At 34.5% G+C, this 23,590-nt stretch overlaps 1 protein-coding gene across 6 annotated transcripts in view; it reads left to right on the top strand.

Moving 5' to 3' along the window:
* Nucleotides 1–23,590, top strand: part of MYO6 (myosin VI) — a 143,856-nt gene that overhangs the window by 100,252 nt on the left and 20,014 nt on the right. For 5 of the 6 annotated variants that reach the window (XM_072832300.1, XM_072832303.1, XM_072832302.1 and 2 more), the window contains exons 16-26: nucleotides 1,569–1,696; nucleotides 4,772–4,867; nucleotides 5,154–5,327; nucleotides 8,570–8,608; nucleotides 10,832–10,925; nucleotides 17,110–17,240; nucleotides 17,331–17,408; nucleotides 18,956–19,085; nucleotides 20,854–20,944; nucleotides 21,747–21,897; nucleotides 23,355–23,563. In XM_072832300.1, the coding sequence (XP_072688401.1) occupies nucleotides 1,569–1,696; nucleotides 4,772–4,867; nucleotides 5,154–5,327; nucleotides 8,570–8,608; nucleotides 10,832–10,925; nucleotides 17,110–17,240; nucleotides 17,331–17,408; nucleotides 18,956–19,085; nucleotides 20,854–20,944; nucleotides 21,747–21,897; nucleotides 23,355–23,563 (1,321 nt within the window). Of the gene's footprint in view, nucleotides 1–1,568; nucleotides 1,697–4,771; nucleotides 4,868–5,153; nucleotides 5,328–5,669; nucleotides 5,758–8,569; nucleotides 8,609–10,831; nucleotides 10,926–17,109; nucleotides 17,241–17,330; nucleotides 17,409–18,955; nucleotides 19,086–20,853; nucleotides 20,945–21,746; nucleotides 21,898–23,354; nucleotides 23,564–23,590 lie in introns of those variants that run through there. The other variant, XR_012033960.1, reaches the window with a different exon arrangement.

The following is a 23,590-nucleotide window of genomic DNA, read 5'->3' as shown; positions in this document are numbered from 1 at the left end:
AATACTGCCAGGAAGTTGTTTTTTTTTTGTTTTGTTTTTTCTACCAAGGCATCAAATTCAGCTATGTTGTAAGTTTTCCTAAAATGTCTTCTGTTTACTGTGATGGATATTTTCATTCTTAAATAGTCTATGTGAGTAAGTCAAGAGGGAACTAAATTGCTTAAGTAGTAAAGGGATAAATTATCTCACCTGAGGAAGTCCATACATTAGCCAGGCTCCAAGTGAGGTTTTTCAGTGTTTGACTCTGCTCTTCTGTAGTTCCCTGTATTGGCAACACCCTCTGGCCTGTTGTAGGTTGGCTTCACAGGTTTCATGTGTCAAATCCAGAACATGCTGTGCAGCCAGGAGAACAGGGTCTCTGTTATTCTTGTCTATTTTTATCAGTAAGGACACCTAAAATTAACTGTTGGGAAGACTTTGTTTTGAAAACTCCATTTGACAATTGAGTCAGTAACTCATGTGCCAGATTTGGAGAACATAGTATAATAATAATAATAATAATAATAATAATAATAATGCTTTACATTGATACAACTTTCCAAAGCATGTTCAATTTTAGCTGGCTCACTGAGCATTTCAATTATATTACAGCCTTTCTCAGATCTCTTTGCCTTTGATTTTGTGATTTGATATGTTTGCTGGAACTCCTCCCCTTCTCTTTTCTTTCAGTCCAATTTCATATCCTTCTATGTCTATCAAAATATTCATTTATAGCTTAATTCAGCTGCCCCATCCTTCACCATCACCAGTTGCCTAAAAAGCATCACTCAGAACAATGCAGTTAGAATTTTCTCTCCATATGTCCTATAGCTTATGGAGTCTGTTCCACTTAATAGTTTTATATACTATTTTTAAGCACTTTGTATTTTATAGTTGTAATGTACAAGCAGGAAATTCAAACAACATGAATGGAGGGAGCATAAAAATGTGCTGTTACTGAAGTTTTGCTGGAAAACATTTGAATCAGTATTGAAAAGCACTTTTAAAAGCTCTGTATACAAAAGCTCTGTATGCAAAAGCTTATGTAATTTTACTTCATTTTGAATGTAGATATCATATGGAGAGGAAGAATTTTTGGTTCTTTGGCCTCTCATCCAAGCTTACAAATAGGATGGTTATTACATTAATCATATGTTTATGGAATTGTTTTTCTAAAACCTATAGTCAATAGTTTTCCCTGCTATCTGAAAGTTAGAGCATTTATATATGAAACCTTTCATAAGCCAAAGTGGTGTAAATTGGAGAAGCAATTACCATTTTGTAAACATGAAAATTCTCTTTGGATTTCTTTCAGCTAGTGAAGGACAGGTACTAATGTAAATCTTTTGTAAAAGCGAAGTGGCATAAAGCAAACTTTTCCATAGTGGGGGAAATCTGTGTATGATGTTATTTTCTGATAAATTGCCACATTTGAAATAAAATCCATCTGCTTTCTGTAGCCTGTGAAGATACTTATATAATCATCTGTTACATCACTTCTGAGCAGTCCTTTAAATGTGTGATCAGGAAATTGTTCACATATCTTTAAAATGTTTTTACCCTATCACATTTTGATGTTTTTGGAATAGATTTAATTGAAGCAAAATTAGTGGGGATACTGGATATTTTAGATGAAGAAAATCGCCTTCCCCAGCCAAGTGATCAACACTTTACATCTGCAGTTCACCAGAAGCACAAAGAACATTTCCGACTCACTGTGAGTTTACTATTCCAAAATTGAGACTTTGTGGTGGGAAGAGAAGCCTGTAGAAAGATGTACTAGATATTATATATTAAATAATTAGAATAACAAGTTATGTGGGGCTGAGAGCAACTATAATTTATCCAACACAGCGTCTTCTATAGATAGGCACTTAATTTATACATGTATATTTTGGATGACAATGATCTATCTAATGAAGGCCCTTTTAGCTGGATGGAAAATACATCTCATCTATCTAAAATGTACAAAAAAGTATACCTGCTGTTTTTATGTTCTTCCTTTTAGCAAAGTGGCCACCAGTTGCTTTGCTATCATGTGATCTTGGTTAGCATCTAGAATCACAAGCAACCACCAGCCTCCATGTTTGTAAGACTAGGAATAAAGTTCATGGGTTAGGGTCTGACTGGTATAAGCAATCCATATTAGATAATGGGTAGCCAATTTATTTTAATGTTTTTTCCTAGGAAGTTTTGAATGGAAAATATACTCAGGGACATAGAAACTGAAGCAGTAGAAGAATTATTAGCTAAAGGGAAAACAGACACAGAGAGCAATATAAATAAATAAACATTTACTTATTTTTTCCCCCTATTTTAAAGATTTTATTTATTTATTTTAGGAAGAGAGAAAAAGCACATGTGCAGGGGGAAGGAGTAGAAGGAGAGGGAGAGAGAGAGAATCTCAAGCTAACTCTGTGCTAAGCAGGGAGCCCAACACAGGCACAATCTCATGACCCAAGCCAAAACCAAGAGTCATCCACTCAACTGACAGGGCCACCTAGGTGCCCCAAAAGGGGTAAAAGACCTAGTTTCCTGAACTGCTGTTGGGTAATAGAGCTGTGCTTGAATTCTTGCAGTAGTGAACAGTAGGGCTCTTCTGCGTGAGCTAGCCCCTGTGGTTGTTGGAGTGTTTCCTTTGTTCACTTAATTCTGTGTTTATCTTTACACTCAGCTACCATATTTGAGGTAATACAGTAAGAACTGATTAGCACAGAAAAATATGGATGTTAATTTCATCTGGGAAGGTAGGTGCTGCCTTGTCTTACAGAGAACAACAAAGAAAGAAAGGCAGGAAAAGAAGGAAAGAGAAGTTGCTTAGAGTTGCAAATGCACCCTATCCTGTTTATTATTTTGAGATTGTAACCTAGTGTAACAGACAGGGCTTTGATAGATCCGGGAGCTGAAGTGAATGAAGACAAGTATTCTTGTTTCCGTATATCATTAAATCAAGAGTGTTGGGTAGTTTGATGCATTTACTTAAAAAGCTGATGTAATTGTCATAGCCTTCTCTAGGGACTGAATCTAATCTACCTGTCCTACTAACTTGGAGTTCTTTTGTATCCTTAGATATTTCTTTTTTTTTTTTTAAAGATTTTATTTATTCATGAGACACAGAGAGAGGCAGAGACACAGGCAGAGGGAGAAGCAGGCTCCCAAGCAGGGAGCCCAACATGGGACTTGATCTCGGGTCTCCAGGACATGCCCTGGGCTGAAGGCAGCACTAAACTGCTGAGCCACCCAGGCTGCCCTCCTTAAATATTTCTTATAATGGGGAGCCTGTTTCTCTTCAGTGGAGATAGAAATAAAACAATATGTATCCTCAACAAAACTTATACTATAATTGAAGATATATACCCAGTCCTATTTATACACTGTTCACTGGTCTTTGTTATGAAAAGCCTGATGCATGGTTATCTTTACAAAAAGTGCTGATTGCTAGTCAACAGAATTGTGACCAGGATCTCAGACAACCTTGAGTGATAAAGTACATATAACTATAGGGACAGCAAGGTAAAGCATCAAGAATGGACTTTGGCTGCTTGTCTCAAAAGAGAACAAGAGCAAGATAGTAAATTCTATTTTTTATAAGCCATTACTTTTATATCTTTGGAAATAAAAATAATAACTATTTATTGAACATTTAGTATGTACCAGTCACTGATCTAAGGGTTTTACTTAAATTATTTTATAATTCTCACAATCTCTGAGGTGGATCCTGTTTGTATCCCCATCCCCATGCTAGAGATGAGGAGTCATACTTAGGTTAAGTAACTGGTCATGTGTAATGTTCTGAGGAAGTGGTGGAGTTGGAAATCAGGCTGGGCATTTTGACTTCAGGCCCTCATTTTGACTCATGCTGGTGTGTCACCTCACAGAGAAGAGGCTCTGTGGTCTCCTAGCTCTTTCACCTAGAAAAAGCCTGGTAAGGCTCTCAAAGTTTTAGTTTTTTTTAATTTTTAAATGAGATTGTCTTTCTTATCCTTAGTTTTTTTGAGGATCTGATATATATATATACTTTTATGTGAAGACATTTTGGGAACTTAAATATGAGGTATTATAATTGATAGTAGAATCCTAAAATGATTCAGTATCCTTCAGATAGATTCAGGCTCATTGTATAAACATGTTAGGATGTATAGCTATAAAAGTGGGAAAGGTCCTATACTGATTTCAGGTATGTTTTAGAACAGTGCTTCTCAATCTTGGCTGTACCTACGGATCACCTGATGTAAATGGTATGGGCTTTAGGAGATTTAAAAGTCCTCCAAGTAATTGCCAATCAAGGTCAAGAACTACTACTTTATACATAGACAATTAACTTTATAAAGTGCCAATTGTTTTGCATACTTATAAGGTTGTTTTTGTCTTAGTCCTTTCTTCTTTTTTAAGAGATTATAACCAAATACTTGCTGGATTTCATTGGTAGTTTAAAGCTTATTAGAGGTTTCGAAGACAGTATAATTGTGTAAAGTGTGTAAAGTGTGAAAATTTCCTTTATAATTTTAAGTATTTCACATCCCAGATATTTTCTAAAGGAAATTATGTAATCTGTTTTTGATAATTTATTTATGTTTAAAAATTTATTTATTCATGATGGACATAGAGAGAGAGAGAGAGGCAGAGACACAGGCAGAGGAAGAAGCAGGCTGTATGCAGGGGAGCCTGATGCGGGACTCGATCCTGGGATTCCAGGACCACACCCTGAGCTGAAGGCAGACACTCAACTGCTGAGCCGCCCAGGCATCCTTGTTTTTGATAATTTAATAACTGATATATGTTCTCTTTTCAGATACCCAGAAAATCTAAGTTGGCAGTTCATAGGAACATCAGAGATGATGAAGGCTTCATTATTAGGCATTTTGCAGGGGCAGTGTGCTATGAAACAGTGAGTATGACTTTTACCAAAAGAAACCATTTGTAATTGAAGCTGCACTGTATAAAATATTAACCCCTAGCCACACCTGGTTATTTCAATTTAAATTTAATAAAATTTAAAATTCTTCAGGACACGGCTACACTCCTGTGTTCCATGTCTACATTGATGGCAACTGTGTTGGACAGTGCAGATATAGAACAGTTCTGTCATCCTGGAAAATTCAGTTGAACACAGCTGCATCAAGAGATATTACCACAGGATGGACTGAATCATTTCTGTTTGCTTTATTTTTCAGATTCAATTTGTGGAAAAAAATAATGATGCTTTACATATGTCTCTTGAATCCTTAATATGTGAATCCAGGGATAAATTTATTCGAGAATTATTTGAATCATCCACAAATAACAATAAAGATACTAAACAAAAAGCAGGAAAACTTAGCTTCATCAGTGTGGGAAACAAGTTTAAGGTATTTGTGTTAAATATATTACTTGAAAGTTTGTTGCATTTAAAGTAAAATATATTGTTTTATACTTTACAGAGGATAATGTAGATCACTGTCAGAAATCCCATGCGTGAAATGCAAGAGCAGACCCTGCGTTGTTGATATTTACATACAAAATAACCTAAAATAAGTTTAATAATTGAACATACAGAAATTCTTAAAATTTTATGAGTCTGTTCTTTCTTGTTGCTTAACATATCTGATTCATACCTGCTTCTCCTAATGTTCTTGCTTCTGCTTACTGTTTGGTTGACCTTCAAACCTTCTCTTTCCCATGTGTTTTCTGTTTCCTTCCTCATTCAACAGTTTTGTTTTAGCTGGAGTAGTCCAGCTCGGGATGGCTAGAGAGAACTAGTTGAGTTGAGAGAGGAAAAGGCACAGCCAGGGGCTTCAGGTAAATGATCACCTTTGTGGACTCTTATTTATAGAATGTGGCTGCCATGTTAAAAAGAGCCCGTCTCAAGTTAATGATTCAGTTTTTAATTTATTTTCAATGTGCTTTCTCTCACTATGCTTTATGGGTGTACACATTACACTAAAATGTGATTAAAGCTTTGAATAACTTTATAAAAGATAAGTGCTCTGTGTGACAAACCCTTCAAACTGCTTATTTAACATTGAAGAACATCTCATTTGTTTTATTAATTTTAGATCAGAAATTTATTCTTTGAGATCTGACAAGGAATTGTCACATAATGTGTCTTAGAAATTGGTTCTATTGTTGAGTATTTAGCATAGAAAAAGAGAATTTACAAACTTTTGTATCATAAGTTTAATGAATAAAAAATTATAATAAGTAGAACAAGGACATAAAATTTCTCTTTTATACATTTCCACAAAGTATTGCTGAATTTACAAGAAAACTCTGCATATGCCTTTCATTATGTGTATTTTAAGTATTAAAAATGATGTAGTTAGAAACTATTTAAGCATGAGAATACCATAATAATAATAATAACAGTACAAGTCTCTTGAAATCCCTTGTGGATTGAAAAGGGCTCTAAATAATTAACTTGATAAAATCATGTTTATAAAGCTAGGTTTTTTTTAAAGTAAATATAAGAGAAAGCTTATAATACTTTTGAGGTAATTGAATAAAAAGTCTTTAACTTTGTTGAAAGTTACATTCATTAATTATGAGTTCTTAGTTCTTTTGAGCAAGAGTTTTTCCTCTTATTTTGATACTCTGAAATACCTGAGTAGATATATGATAGCAGATTAGTTTAAAATAGTATATTAGCCTAAATGAAATGGCCATTATTATTTTTGTACTGCAGTATTTATAGTAGTATTGCTGGTAAGAACATAATTGAAATTTTAGACAATATAAAAAACAAACATTCTTAAAATTCTTTGAATTAAAGTATTAGTAAAGTATTATGTTGACTTGAAATATTGCTTCTGTGCAGTAGGATATATTTTGCATATTAAACTGCTAAAAACTATAATTGAGTGATATTATTAATAAAATTTCAAAAATGTTTTATGAGAGACTTTGAAATGAAGTAATAATTCTTAACTTAAAATATAGTTGAATAGCTTGTTAAATTCAAGTTATGTGAAGCAATAAAAGAGGCTAGTATTTATAGTAAGACTTCAGTTATCCATCCTCTCTAAGGGCCAGAAGTTCTCTATTGAAAAGGAACATTTTCAGGTTATTGAAACATAGCCCTTTTACTGTTAGTTTTTTAGAAAAATATTCCATTTTGATGGAACTCTTACTCTGTTATTATGTACATAAATATTTATATGCTTTATAGTAAAAATACAAATAAAGACTGAGTTTCATATAACTGTTTATCCTTATGCCTTATGGTCTTTACTTCCTTGATAATTAGCATTCTTCCCTCTTCTCCCAAGTTTATTTTTGCTGCTTCTACTCTTCTGAATTACTCTCTCTCCATTTTTTTGGAGAACCCTGTGCTTACTCTACGGATTAAGAGGCATGGACTTGGTGACAGTTTTCTTTTCAAATTAGTGGCTCTCATACTTGATTTTCCTTTATTTGGTGGTCCAGATCGATAAAGGTTGTCAGAACTCAGTCAACCAGATAAATGGGGTATTACTGTATTTTTTTAATACAGTAGGAAGTCACTCCATTTTTATAGTTTAAGCCTATGATACCTGAATTATATTGTAGTATCATGGGTAAGAGAGTGAAGTTTATTGGGCCTGTGTTGGAATCTTGGCTTTATCATTACTAGTTCTGTGATCTTAGGCAAGTAATTTAATCTTGCTGGACCTTACTGCTTTTACCTGAAAAATCAGGCTAATAATACATCCTTAATTAGAATTGTTGTGCAAATTAAACATGATAATGCTTGTGAAAAGTTTTGATCAGTACCTGACTCATCGAAAGCATTCAGTACAATCTACCTATTATATTGTTATTATTAAATATAGCTGTGATTGATCCAGTATGTTAATTTAAGAATAAACATCTTAATTTATCTTTCTGTAAGTAGTAAAATAAGCATCTTAGTTTAAAAATGATGTAAGAACTTTACATAATTTATTTTGCAGACAAGTAAAGCAAAACATTTTTTTAAGCAAAACATGATTTTAATGCATTATTAAACAGCATAAATTATTATCACTTAATATTATTAGAAAGAGGAAAGTATAGTACTTTATGTTTATCAAGTTGTTTTTGAGAAAATTGTCCAAACTTTTAAAAATAATTAAAATGTGAAATATTTTAAAATAACAAAGAGGGTTTCTACAGCTAGGCAGGACAATTTTATGTATGATAAGTGTTAAATAAAACATTTCTAATATATACCATTAGTGTGTATCCTTCAGTGGAATATGATAAGAAACTACACCCAACTTGCTACATATTCAAGTATTGCTTTGTTAATCTCTTATGGAATGCATCCCCAGTATTTTATTTCCTTTGTTGCCTGTATATTTTTTCCTCCTCCATCCCACCTGCAAGTGTGTGTGTACATTTTTTAGCATTGCTAATTTTCAATCTTTTAATTATATAAGTTCTGTGTAAGTCACATGTTATTGTCCTAAGCATTATATTAGCCATGTATTTTGCATGTTACTGTCAAAGAATTTATCAGTTGTTAAATTGTACTGTGTTGTATGTTGATGTTACTGCATGTTATTTTATGCTAATGTTGGAGAGCTAATATTAACTTATAACACTGTGTACTTTTGCTTTTTGAAGTAATAAAGTGATTTACTTTTGTCTACAGACACAATTAAATCTGCTTCTGGATAAACTTCGGAGTACTGTGAGTACCCTTAGAAAAAAAATCCAGAGTTTTTAAATGGCCCTCTTAAATTATCATTAGTAATTACTCAAATAAGCACAGTAAGCCTAGAATAATTAGAAATTAATTTTAAACTGAATTCCCTCATTTTAAAAAATCAATTTTTAAAGCAGTTGTCATTTTAGTTAGGTTTGTTCTGAAGAAAAGTCAAATATATATGTGAAGTCATTATTTTATAAATATACAGAATTCTCTCAATCTTGTTAAGATTATCTTATAGTTTCAAAAAATGAAAATAATTATTTATGTGGAGAAGAAAATGTATTTTTTAGGATTAAAGATAATGCATGTAGTTAATTTTCATTTTATTATTCTAATAGTAACATTCTCCAACATGGCAATGTTGAGGTTGAAAAAATATACATAATATCTTTATGCCCTGTTAGAGAGGCAATATTTCTTAGAGTCCTTTTTTTTTAACTAGACATTTTTAGTGGTTTACTCTGTTTTTTATTTTTAAAGATTTTTAAAAATTTTTTTGAAAGAGGGGAGGGCAAGGGGAAGGGCAGAGGGAGAGGGAGAGAGAGAGCCTTAAGTAGACTCTGAGCTGAGTGCAGAGCTTGATACAGGGCTCTTATGTCCTGACCCTGCGATCGTGACCTGAGCCAAAACCAAGAGTCAGATACCTAACGGACTGTGCAACCCAGATGTCTCAGTTCACTCTGGTTTTTTTTTTTTTTTTAATTTTATTTATTTATGATAGTCAGAGAGAGAGAGAGAGAGAGAGAGAGAGAGGCAGAGACACAGGCAGAGGGAGAAGCAGGCTCCATGCACCGGGAGCCCGACGTGGGATTCGATCCCGGGTCTCCAGGATCGCGCCCTGGGCCAAAGGCAGGCGCCAAACCGCTGCGCCACCCAGGGATCCCTCACTCTGGTTTTTAATGGAAAATTTATGAGAGAAAAAAGTTTGATATGTGGGTTATGTAAATGAGGCATGATTCCAAGGTGAGACATTTTTTAAACAGATCTACTGAACTAACCAGCTATTCTTCCTTACCAAGTAGTCATTTTGGAAAGCCAAATATTTATTCTGTCCATGATGTTATTACTTACTGTTAGACTTGCTTTTGGAACCATTAAGAAATTCTTGCAAATACCCTCATTGTTTGCAAATATTTATCTCTTAAGAACCTTACATCTTTAAAGATCAAATCTGATGGGGAGGGTGTTTGAATTTTTATCACCCAAATATAGTGCTCTACTGTAAGTTGATGAGAGTACTTCTGTGATTTATAAGAAGGTATTTCTAAAAAGTGTTCTGAAGGTGTTTGCAGTGAGGATCGTTATTGAAATAACTATTCAGTTTTCTAAGGGAACTACTTTGTAAAGAAACAGTAATTTGGATGTCTGGTCTATTTGCTTTAATACCCAACAGTCTCATTGTGTACATATCCATATTCTTTCTGCCTCATTCAACATAACCTGATAACTGATTCCAAATGAGTGCCTTTAAAAGCTTCTAAAAATACCATTTAATAAACAGAATTTTAGAATGTGCAGTGGTACAGCTTCAGGATCTACTATATATTTTTGAGGTAGAATAATGAAAAAGGTTGAATTTTTTTCCCCCACTTTGGGCTAAATTTGAAGAGGCATAATTTTATTTTTATCTCTTGTTACAGGACAATTTTCTTATCACAGAAATATGACATATAAATACACAAGTGTAGAATAAAATCATATATATATCAGTCTCCAAAATGTATTCAAATGTTAAAATATTTTACGATGAAAGGCGTTTCTTTTTACAGTAACATTTTTTGGCACTCAAATCTAAAATGTATCTTTCTTTTCCTTCTTTTACTTCCTTCATTCTTTCTTTCCTTCCCCTCCCTCCCTCCCTTCCTTCCATTCCTCTCTTCCTTCTTTCCTTCCTTTCATTTTAGCCTGTTGTGGGGCTCAGTCCCATGACCCCTAAGACCACAAACGGAGCCAAAACGAGGGGTCGGATGTCCAACTGACTTGTGACTGAGGCACCCCAGTATTTTTCTAATAGTATATAGTGCAAAAATTCATTCCAAACTTGAAATTTTAAAAGTATCTAAGTTTTAAATTCTTTAATGATTATTTTAAAAGAGGTTCAGATATTAATGGTAACATGTTTGAAAGTTATTGGTATTCATAGAAACAGAAAAGCAAGAATGCTATGTGCATTGTCTTTAAAAAGTGCCTTTATTCTCCTAGGGTGCAAGCTTTATTCGTTGTATCAAACCTAATTTAAAGATGACAAGCCACCACTTTGAAGGTGCTCAAATTCTGTCTCAGCTTCAATGTTCAGGTATTTTCATATTTTTACAATTTATATCCATGTGTGTTAGGAGTCTTAGCTTGATACACTTTAATATGTACAGTGTTTTCAAACGATCACAGTTACCTTGATTGTTTTTAAGTGCAATAAGATTTTTACTTTCAAATTCTTTTAATTATAAGAAAAGCATGGCTAACAAATTATTTGAGCAATACTGGGGTATAGTTTATCGTGAAAGTAAACAGTTTTACAGCATCGAAGTAAAATTTATAAAAACTCTTTAACTGCAGATATAGATCTCCCTTAAGTAGGTTACCTTCCGATGGCCTTCTCAGTCTGGCAGCAGTTCATTTCTCATGCTCCATGTAGCTGGGGCAAGAGGTAGGTTTTGGTGTCCTTGCTCTCACTCCACCACTTATTAAAAAATGAAAACAGTGCCCTCGGCTGCTGCAGAACTTCTGTGCAGATGTTAAACTACCGCTCTCCACCTCTCACCTGCCTTGTTCTCACTTTGCTTGGTCACAGAAGTCTTAGGCACCAGGCACTGTTTTTCCTCTACTGCATGTCCGTCTGCCATCCCTACCCATGCTACCCCTACTTATGCCCAAGGCATCAGTCTTCTCCTTGTCTTTGAGTCATCTCAGTCTTGAGATGCTTCCTTAAACTCTCTTGTCTTTCTCACTCCTTATATTGTTCCTCTCAAAGTCAGATTTATTATAAAGCTAGGGTCACTTAAGTTTCAGGGTCCCTCACTTAGGTGGGCTCCTTTGAAAACCCTGTACCTACTTTTGTATTCTTTTGTAATTTGTAATTTTGTACTTAAAAAAAAATTACAATTATATAAGCTTTGGGCATACTCTCCCTGCTCTCCTCAAATCTCTGAGTCTTTGCCAACAGACAGCCTCTCCTCTTTACTAGAAGATGGAAAGCTTCACCTATTTGCTACCAGACACTTCTGTCTACCTATGTAACCTTCCCTTCTATTAAGAAAGCAGATGGGCCTCTTTTCTTAGTTGCCACTATGGTTCTTTGGAATCATCTCTTCCTACCTTCTCATGAATCTTCAGCATTGATTATGTATATTGTTGAATCATTCTGTTTGAGATTGTCTCTTATTACCATTTAAATGTACAGAGACCTCAACTTAATTCAAACCTCTGACCCACATTCCCTTCTAGCTACTTCCTTATATCACACCTCACTTTTTGTCCTGTAGTTTTTCCCTTTCTGTCCAAGAATAGTCTATTCTTGCTTTCTCTGTTTCCTGCCCTCTGCTCACTCTAACTCAAGAGAATTCAGCTTCTACCTTACAACAAAATAATTCTTGATAGGGTCACTGGTGATTTCCCTGATCCTAAATGAGATGTTCATTTTGCATCCCTTCTCTTAGTGGATATCACGGCAGCATTTGACTTGACCAGTCCCCCTCATGTAGCCTTTCCTTAGCTCCTAAATCAGCACATGTCCCTGCTTTTCAGTTCTCTGGTAACTCCGGACTCTTCTGCAAGGTCCTCTTCTTCTACTACTGGGTATTATTTGTTAGAGTTTTTCAGGCTTTGGGTTAGGCCTAGTTTCTTTCTCACTCTTAACCAGTGCTATCTGACATAGCTTTCCATGTTGATGGAAATATTCTATATCTGTGTTATGCAACATGGTAGATACTGTGGCAGTTGAGCACTTGAAATGTGGCTAGCACAACTTAGATACTGATTTTTAAATTTTATTTAATTTTAATTTTTTAAAACTTACCCACATGTGGTTAGTGCAACTACAGATCACAGATTGCAACTACTACAGATTGGTATTAGGTGCCATATTGGACACATAGTTTCATATTCTCTAAGTCTCCCCAAGTCCCTCTGATGTGATGTGAGTCTTCTTTCTGCCCTAGATTTATAAAAATGTAATTGACCTATAACATTATGTAAGTTAAGAGTGTACAAAATGTTGACTTGATACACTTATATATTGTAAAATGATTATCAGCATAGCATTAGTTAAACTGTCTCATCAGATCACATAGTTACTAATTCTTTTTTGTGATGAGAGTATTTAATATCTGTTCTGTTAGCAGACAGTATAGTCCTAGTACTCCCTAATCTAAGCTTTCATCAGCTTTCACCTGGATTTTTGCTATAGCTTTCCAAGTATTCTTCTGGCATCTCTTCCATCTGTTCTTCACATACATCTGGAATTATTGCTTTATAACTCAAGTCTGATCATGTCTTTTTTACTGCTTAACATACTGTAATGGCTTCTGATTATTATTAGGGGAAAAGAGCAAAATCCTCCTGGCTTATGAGGTCCCATAAGGTCTAGCCCATGTGTTTCTAGCTCCATCTCTTTTTTTTTTTTTTTAATTTTTATTTATTTATGATAGTCACAGAGAGAGAGAGAGAGAGAGAGAGAGAGAGAGAGAGAGGCAGAGACACAGGCAGAGGGAGAAGCAGGCTCCATGCACCGGGAGCCCGATGTGGGATTCGATCCTGGGTCTCCAGGACCGCGCCTTGGGCCAAAGGCAAGCGCCAAACCGCTGCGCCACCCAGGGATCCCATCTAGCTCCATCTCTTTCCACTCTCTCTGTTCTCTGTGTTTCAGCCATGCTGGCGTTTGTTTGGTCCCTTAAATGCTCCATGTTCCCTCCTGTCACAGGGCTTGTGCACATGCTGCTTCCTCTGATTGAGAAGCTCTTGCCTTTCCCTTGTCTTCATCTGTTGTGTCTACACTTGATTGTCCTTTCTTTGTGAAAGCCTTCCTTGATATCTCTAGCAGGAAGGGGGTCTGAATAAAGGAGCTGAGCACCTTTATTGTAGTCATAAATTTTATATATAATTATTTAATTTTTTCTTTAATCTATAAAATCCCTTGAGGGTAGAAACAGTGTTCATTTTGGTTATCCCAGCTTCCTAGCAGTGCAGAGCTTATACTAGATTCAGTAAATATTTGTTAAGTGAAATGCTTGGTCTAGCACATATGAAGACTTACTTGTGAATAATTTTAACAAGTTCCAGAAAGTTAATTCATGTCTCCTGTATTCATACATATAGTATGGGTGTATTTTTTTTAACTAATTAATTTATTTGAGAGAGAGAATATGAGCGTGAGGGGTGGAGGGAGGGGGAAAAAGAATCTTAAGCTGATTCTCACTGAGCACAGAGCCCAGCATGGGGCTGGATGTCAGGATTCTGAGATCACAACCTGAACCAAAAACAGGAGTCAGATTGTTAATGGACTGCACCACCCAGACACCCCAGTATGGATGTATTTTTGTAATATTTTCTTTAGATAGTTTTTAATTTGAATATGACTTTTTTTCTCATTTAAATTTCTCTGTAGGCTTTGTTTAGCCTGATATAATAAATCATTTATTTTCTAAATGAGCATCTAGTATCCTGGCAAGTCAAGCATGTTTAAATTTAGCTATATATACTCTTAAATTGGTAGAGTGTGGTGTTACAGATGCTTTAGCTAGGATTTCTCTTTCAGTTAAGCAGTATATTTCTATATATTAAGATATATTGGCAATTTAATAGATGACACCAATTTGTAGTAGTTTGATTTTTTTAAAAATGATAATAATAATAAAATGGTATAGAATTGGTTCTAGTTGTGTGGCCAGGTAATTAGAAAAAGAAAAAAATACCAATAACTGGTAGGAATATAAATATTTATGATGCTTTATAAAATAAAGGGATTTAAGATTTGAATTCTATATTGCCTTTCCATTTTCATTATTTTTTTCAAACTAAGTAGAATTAATTCATTTAGGACATCTTTTACTAAAATTACTATCTTCTGATCAGCCAATACCAGGGCAAAGTAGGGGAAGGTAAGAGTTCAGGCAGATGTTCTTCCTCTGTAACCTTGGGGTTGTGCTACCCGTCTGTGGTAGCAAAAAGGGTTCTGAGTATAACCAGCTGGACTGTACCAACAAACCCCTTGCCATCTAGACTCCCAGAGGAGGAACCAGGTTATGGAAATTTCTAGAAGAAGAGTACTTGTTTTTGGTGATTTTTATTTATTATTATTATTATTCATGATAGACATAGATATATAGAGAGAGGCAGAGAGAGAAGCAGGCTCCATGCCAGGAGCCCGATGTGGGACTCCATCCCTGGGACTCCAGGACCATGCCCTGGGCCAAAGGCAGGTGCTAAACTGCTGAGCCACTCAGGGATCCCTTTACTTATTTTTTTTAAGTGTTGAAAGCTCTATAGAGTAAATTAGCTTCAAATCCTGAGAAATGCAGCCCCAGGCTTGGCAATTTGTTAAGTTTCATGAAATTCTTAATGAACTTTTGTGAACCAGTTCATATGTTGTCTTCAGCTACAGGGCAAGCCAAGAGACTTAAAGATTGCAGATGTGTACGTTCCCAACGATACTTGTTTATTCGATATAAATGGACAAGAATTGTTACAGTACAAACCAAACCTTTTATTTCTCCAAGCAGAGCCAGGAACTAATTATAATTAGTTTTAGATCTTCCTTTCCATAGGAGTGATTGCCTTTATGTGCTTTATTAATTAGTACTACAAATTACAATAGTTATATAGTTGACTCTACCAAAAATCAAATAGTAGAGAATAATATAAGCAAAAAGGAGTCTTATTTCTCAGGGGTAACCACTTAATTCTGTTTTGGGTATATTTTTTATACTGATTAAATAAAGCTCTGCCCTATTTTTAATGAATACATTATATTCTACCATATGATTGTAACATAATTTAATTAATTGATATTTAAGTTATTTCTCTTTTTTTTTCTATTACAGTAACCCAGTGACCCTGTGTGCATTCTCTATGCATATCTTTGTCCACATGTGTGATGAGTTGTAGGATAGATTCATAGAAGTAGAAAGTACTGAGTCAAGGGCATAAATGTTTCCAAATTGCCATCCAAAGCTCTTGCACTGGTTTACTTTCCCCATCAGTGGTGTATATGTATATTTTCTTACACTGTCATCAACTCTGAGTACTATTGATGTTTGATACCTTTGTCAGTGTCAGGTTAAAATTCAATCTACCTAGAAAAGATCTTTCCTATAAGATTAATTTTAAAATAAAAATCCACTTCTTAAAAAATGTTTTGTAGTTTCATTTTGCTAATTTAAATTTTGACTGCTAGGAATTTATTTTGGGTATACAGAGTGAGGTAGGAATCCAGTGTTAGGTTTGTTTTCTAAATGGCTGGCTGTTTGTCCTAACACTTTTTGTTGAATAATCTTAATTTCCGTAATCTCAATCTTAATCAATTTCCATTGATTTGAAATTCCCAGGAAGTGAAACCCAGGTCTTTTTAGATTTTTTTTTTTTTTTAATTTGAGAGAGAGTGAGAGAGAGAGAGAGAGAGAAGAAACAAGGGGAGGAGCAGAGGGAGAGGGAGCAGCAGACTCCCCACTGAGCAGGGAGCTCAACGCACGCGCACGTGGCTTGTGGGGCTGGATCCTGGGACTCTGGGATCATGACTTGAGCTAAGGCAGATGCTTAACCAGATGAACCACCCAGGCACCGCCCCCAGGTCCTTTTATAGATAAAAGTCCTGGCATTATCTACTGTGGTTGAACCTTACCCTGACTACTTTATGCTTTTCCTGACATGAAAGGTTCCTACTGACTCAAGGTTCAAATTATCAGCTACTAGAGTTATACTGAACATAGATATTCATCCTATAGACTGTTTACCCCAATAGACGAGTTTCTTTGAGAGGTGAGTGAAAGGGCATCTTTATAGTAAAATAGTGAACTCTTTCTTTTTCTTTTGCTTTGTGTAAGCACAGGTGAGAACTTGGGAATGTGTTCAACTACTTTTTGGAGACTCTATCAGGAATTTTGTTCTAAAATTAACCTCAGGACTTGGAAAGTGGCTTAATGCAGGGCATTATCTCTTACTCATATGCTATTGATTGTGACAGAGATTTCTAGCAGAAAAAGGTACAAACTAAATTTGAGCTTTCTAGGGACCAGTAGTTTATCTCTAGAAAATGGTTAGTCCAGCTGATTTTTTGATGAAATTTTCTGCGATAGTTTTAGGTGGGGGGTAAATTGGTACATATTGAATATGAATATGATATTCCCTATGTAATATTTCATTGTTGAAGATTCCTGTAAATTGCCCCTTTCTAAATATTAATTTGTAAAATTGTTTGATCATTCATAAGTTAATTTTGGGCTTCTGTACAGAGATTGGCAATAATTTGTGTTTGTTTATGAATCTAGGTATGGTGTCTGTTTTGGACTTAATGCAGGGTGGTTTCCCATCACGAGCTTCCTTTCATGAACTCTACAACATGTATAAAAAGTATATGCCAGATAAACTTGCAAGATTAGATCCAAGACTGTTTTGTAAGGTACAAATACTACCTAATTTGAAATTTCTTAGCTATGAACTATCTTTCTAATTACTATTTGGCATTTAACTTTTGAACTTTTATTTTCAGGCTCTTTTTAAAGCTTTGGGCTTAAACGAAATTGACTACAAGTTTGGATTAACAAAAGTATTTTTTAGACCTGGCAAGGTAAATACATTTTTATTTTAAACTTTCACATGATGGATATGGATAGTTGGAGTCAGTGCATATTTTTAAGTGTTTAGTGATTTGTATTATTCGTGAGTTATATGATCACTAGTAGTATGTGCATCTGTGTATATTATTTGTGAGAGGATTACAATGTGTAAGATTTTTGTATAAGTTTTACAGCTTTTATTTCACATTCAGAAGTACTGGAATCAGAGCATTATTTAATTGGATTTTTTGCTTAAATAAAGATTAACCAGAAAATACTTATTTTTTAAAATTTATTTTATTTAATTGATTTATTTTTTTAAGTAGACTCCATGCCCTATGTGGGACTTGTAATTAAAGCCCTGAAATCAAGAGTCACATACTCTACTGACTGAGACAGCCAGGTGCCCCTACCAGAAAATATTTAATTGAAGAATTTTCTAAAACATATTTAGTCTTCAGTAATTCAAAATTCCACAGTACTTTTGAGTCTTTGTAACAAGAACAAGTTCTATTGGATTACTATAGATGTATAAAGTATAGGAAATTGGGCTGAAGTTTGTGCTGACTTCCTTCAAGAAGAATGAAATGTATAAATACATTATGAGAGTATAAAGGAATCAGAGTGAATGAATGTATACTTTTTTTTATACTTTTATATGTAAATATAATTTTAGGCTAATCCATAGTTTTTGTATCTATAGATTTTTGTACTAAATTACAAGACTGACATATAGAGCATTTCATAACAAATAGGTACAAAACAGAAACAACTAAATGCTATTCACAATCTGTAATCTTTTCACCATTCTTAACTTTGTTAATATTGACTGAATAATAGCATCCTCATAATTTTAAACACAGCTGTTGTTATATGATAGCCAAGTATACTTGTTTGACTTAGCAATATTATTAATAAATATCTCTAGTGCCTTGAAGGCTAGATTAATGATAATAAATAAATCTGATTTCACATTTTTGTCCATGAGATAAAGATCTATGTAATACTTCCCTATAAATATTTTTATTGCACCCATGCCATTTCCTATATAAAAGAAAAAAATATGTTCATAGTTAGCTTAGCTGTAATCATACATATTTATCATAAGTTCAACATTTCTCTTATTTAGGGGCTATAATAAGAATTTTAGAATTAACAGTTTGAGAAAGCACTTGGTCTTACTTGCCCCAAGAAAAATTAATCAGAATATGTTGAAAGTACAAGCTGTTTTATCATTCCTTTCTCAGTAAAACCTTTTTGCCAACTATCTGTAATTGTCATTTAAGATTTTTTTCTACTCTTATTGTTGAATCTGCTAACTAGCAATGAGTAAGCCGCTCTTACCCTTCCAAAAAAACAATGCTGAAGGAGAGAAAGGCAGCGAAATATAGCCAGATACATTTAAAGTTGCTGTATACCCTCCTGAGACTTGTGTGTATAATTGTTTTGTGATCATTTCTAGGAAGTTAGGTTTTGGACTTCTAATTATTTTGTATCTCACTTTATGTTTAAACACATTTATTTTTTGACACTGTTACTAAATTATTTCATTTCCTAGTTTGCAGAATTTGATCAGATTATGAAGTCTGACCCTGATCATTTAGCAGAATTGGTTAAAAGAGTCAATCACTGGCTTATCTGCAGTCGCTGGAAGAAAGTTCAGTGGTGCTCACTCTCAGTCATCAAATGTAGGTGTTTTCTTTCACATCAAAATGTGTAATTATTTTGAAAACGAATTGGTTTGTGGAATGTTATAAAGTTGTGAGTTCTGGGCCCTAGGGACCACTTTTCTTATTCAAGCTGTGTCCCTGGCTCCATGTAACACCTGCAAGTAGTATACATGGTAAATATTTTAAAAATATTTCTTGTATATGTTACTTACCTTCCTATTCAGATGTATTACAGGAGAATTAATTCCATCATGTCCTGAACCAACAGAAACAAAACTCATGGTCTTGATTCATCTCCCTCCGAATCAACCCCCAATCTCTCAGACTTAAGCCAGAACTTTCCTCTTTCTGCCTGCTTGGCATTACCAGTACACACACCAGAAATTTCAAGATTGTAGTTGTCTCTACTTTCTTGTCCCTGAAGTCTTGTGGGTGAACAAATCCTCCTGATTCCTGCTCCAAATACAGTCGATTGTTTCCTTTTTATTTTTATTGCCAGGGTCTTACTGGAGCCCCCTTGCCTACTCACATAATAACTTCAGTAGCTCCCCAACTGGATTTTCTCGGCTACCTGAGAGTTCACTTTGCAGAGTTTCTCTCTAAACTAAAAGCCTTTTATTAAGGCTTTCCTTTAAAATAGGGCAGAGTCTTAGAATGTCTTTCAAGGCCCCGTGAAATGGGGTTTCAGCTTCCCTTTCTAGCCTCTTCTGCCACTGCTCTTTTAGACTCTCATCTCTCTGACACGCTGGCCCGAGCCACTACTTTGTCTCTGCTAGATCATAGCAACTGCTTATCTCTGCCGAAAACAAGCACTGGGAGCAGAATGTTTCTGGGTTACCTGAGGGTCTGTGACAAATATTTAATTGTATAGAATTATTGGCAGTAACTTGATTAAATTTGTAGTTGCCCCTCCCACCTCCCCACTTGCTAGTGCTAGGTCCACAAAAAGGATTAAGTAGGGTGTACCTTATTGATAGAAAAATAAAATCCCTTTGACTTAACTAAAAGGAATCATGCAAACAAAGATTATTATTGAGGTCTTTTGTTAGACAATTGTGAATATAGATAAAAAGGAAACTATAAGAAAAAAAGATAACAAAAGCTCTTTTTTCCCATCATTTTACAAGTAAAATGTAAGCACATTTGTCACTATAGTTTAGTACTTTCAGCTTTATACATTGCATTATGATGGAAAACACATTACATTTAAATTATCTCTGCTATACCATTTGTTTATGGATTGTGTTGTGCAGTGGTGAACTCAGTAACCAGACAGGATCTTTGCAGGATATTAATAGGGAAGCTCTGAAAAAAGGTGTTTCAAGGTCAGATTAGTGTACAGTGTTCTGGGTAACTGAAGTTAAATAGATCCTTTACTGCAGGGCTCTCAGAGGCTTCACCCCGTATGTTCATTGTGAAGCTCCATAGCATTTAGCTTTTCCTAAATCCATTTGACAAGTGAATCCTTTTTTCAGACAGACTTTTAACACAGCTAATAGATCAGTATTTCCTACGATAGTTTGGGTAGCAATAGTGAGACATAATAAGGAAATAACACTTTTAAAATGTAAATCTAGCCACACACATGATGTACTTTTTATTTTTTAAGAAGTATAAAGAATTAAAAAAATGTTAAACTTCCTGATTTTGTTATCTGTATAATAGGTTCATCACAATTTCACGTTTCTTGAAAATTGCTTTGTGGAAATCAGTGGTTTTTAAGAATATTATATGCCTGATTGAAACCAAATAATTTTCAATCATTTTATTTTTCTCCTTCACTTAGTGAAAAACAAAATAAAATATCGAGCTGAAGCCTGCATTAAAATGCAAAAAACTATTCGAATGTGGCTTTGCAAAAGGAGACACAAACCTCGGTAAGACGAATAGTGCCTAAAGAATCCTGCTAAACTTATTCACCCTAATGTAAAATGGCTAGAAAGTCATAATGAAGAGCAGTTTGGATACTCTCAGAGTTTTCTCTTTTTTCATATTTTTTTGTGAAAAGACATACTAGTCTGTGATTTTATATTATGTACTTGAAATTAATTAACTAATTACTGCATTATTTTATTACTTGTTCCATGCTACAAGAGGATGTGAAGTAGCTTATGAAAATGTAAACACTATAAAAAGGTTGAAATAAATGGCTAAAAGAAGCTCTTTTACTCCAATTATTTTGGTGATTTACCATTTCTTGGTAAATGTCAAATTCATGTTTTTAAAAACATCTCATTAATGTTTTCACTGTAATTCTCAAGTTTATCTATAAGAATTATGTTGTTCCACTGTAAATTTCATCTTTATATTTGAGTCTTATTAATTTAGACTTTTTAAACTAAAAAGTTATTCAGTCCTGAATAACTGTTAATTCTTAAACCTTTTCAAAGGGATTACATAACTCTTTTAAGTTCTTTTATAATTTGAATTCTCAGATTTTTCAATATAAATGTAGAAGGCTAATATATTACTGATAGGCATCAATATCATTCATACTCATATTTGATTATTTTTTTTTTACCTCTTTTCAACAAGAGCTCTAAAAAAGAGAATCCTGGATAGTATGAAAACAGAAGTGAAATATCCTATTAGCAATATGTTTAGCATTTTATTAAGATGAAAAATCAGTGCATAGCATTAAGTGGTGAATTTAAACTCTGATGAAGTATTATCTTACAGCATTGATGGCCTGGTTAAGGTGGGCACACTGAAAAAACGACTTGATAAATTTAATGAAGTAGTAAGTGCATTGAAGGATGGAAAACTAGAGATGAATAAACAGGTCAAGGACCTTGAAATTTCTATTGATGCTTTAATGGCCAAAATTAAGGTATGTAATTTAATCCAAATGATTGACTTTTTAAAATAACTGAATATACTATGTTATTGGTATTGAATTATATAGAAAAACGTCCTTTTTAAAAAAATACAAAATGTTGCAAATGTTGAGTCTCAGTGATAGCAAGTGATGCACATTATATTGTTCTCTCAGCTCTGTGTTTGAAAATTTTTATAGCCAAAAACTAAAAAGATAATTGTTATGCAGTTTCATCTGTTGTTAGGAAACTCCCTCCTCCCTACCCAAAATAGTAACTAAAAAGTCTGGGATCCCTGGGTGGCGCAGCGGTTTGGCGCCTGCCTTTGGCCCAGGGTGCGATACTGGCGACCCAGGATCGAGTCCCACGTCGGACTCCCGGTGCATGGAGCCTGCTTCTCTCTCTGCCTGTGTCTCTGCCTCTCTCTCTCTCTCTCTCTCTGTGTGACTATCATAAATAAATAAAGGAAAAAAATTAAAAAAAAAATCTGCTAGTAAGCTTTTATATAGTCATTATTGAGGCAGGAGAAATGCAAGTTATTTTGTTTCTTTTTTTTTTTTTTTTTTACCTTTAGAAACTAATTTTCAAATTATAAAAGTAAGTAATATTATGGAAAATTTGGAGACCACCAAAACCCCCATAAGCCCTGACAATAACAGATTTAGCTATTAGACTGCTGTGCAGTCACCTTCCAATCTTTTTAAAGATGCTTATGTTTGTGTGGTCCTCCTCACAATTTGATTTTGAGCCTCTACTTTTTTTTTTTTTTAAAGATCATTTATTTGAGAAAGAGCACATGGCACGGGGGGGGGGGGGGGGGCGGCGGCGAGTAGGGGTGGGAGGGAAGAACACACCAGCCATGGGGAGGGCCAGAGGAAGAGGGAGAAACAGGCCCTCTGCTGAGCAGGGAGCCTAATGCTGGGCTCAATCCAAAGGCAGCTGCTTAACTAACTGAGCCACCTAGGCGCCCCCCAGCCACATTTTTTGAAGGGTTACTTTGGAAAATCATCCAATAATTTTAGTATATTTAGTAATTTCTTAAATATTCCCTAGGTAGTATTTTGAACATTATTATTAAAAAAGAGGAAACAAAAGCAAAATTAACAAATCATTCCTTAAAACAATTTTCAACTATAGTATGTTACTTCATCTACAGTACACCGTTAGATATTTGATTACTTGATTAATAGGAAATAGATTCACATATTTGTTTGCAGAGATGAATATTTTTAAGAACATTATTTAATGTACAAATAGTATAACAAAGATAATGGCTTTACTGCTTACCGACTTTTCCAGTCTTTGTGTGTGTGTGTGTGTGTATACAGGTCTTTTTGTGTGGTAAAAGCCTGTGACATTAAATTTACCATCTTAACCATTTTTAAATGTAATTCAGTAGTGTTCAGTATATTTCCATTGGTGAGACAGAAGAGATAATTTTTAAGTACATGTTTATTATTTTGTTTTTAAGTCCACTATGATGACGAGAGAACAAATACAGAGAGAGTATGATGCACTAGTTAAAAGCTCAGAGGAACTTCTCAGTGCATTACAGAAAAAAAAACAGCAGGAAGAGGAAGCAGAAAGGCTGAAGCGTATTCAAGAAGAAATGGAAAAAGAAAGAAAAAGACGTGAAGAAGATGAACGACGTCGAAGAAAGGAAGAGGAGGAAAGGCGGATGTAAGGAATTTATATTGTTTTGAATTA

Source organism: Canis lupus, chromosome 7 (assembly GCF_048164855.1).
Source record: "Canis lupus baileyi chromosome 7, mCanLup2.hap1, whole genome shotgun sequence".
NCBI classification, from domain to species: domain Eukaryota; kingdom Metazoa; phylum Chordata; class Mammalia; order Carnivora; family Canidae; genus Canis; species Canis lupus.
This window is presented reverse-complemented; position numbering and strand designations above follow the sequence as displayed.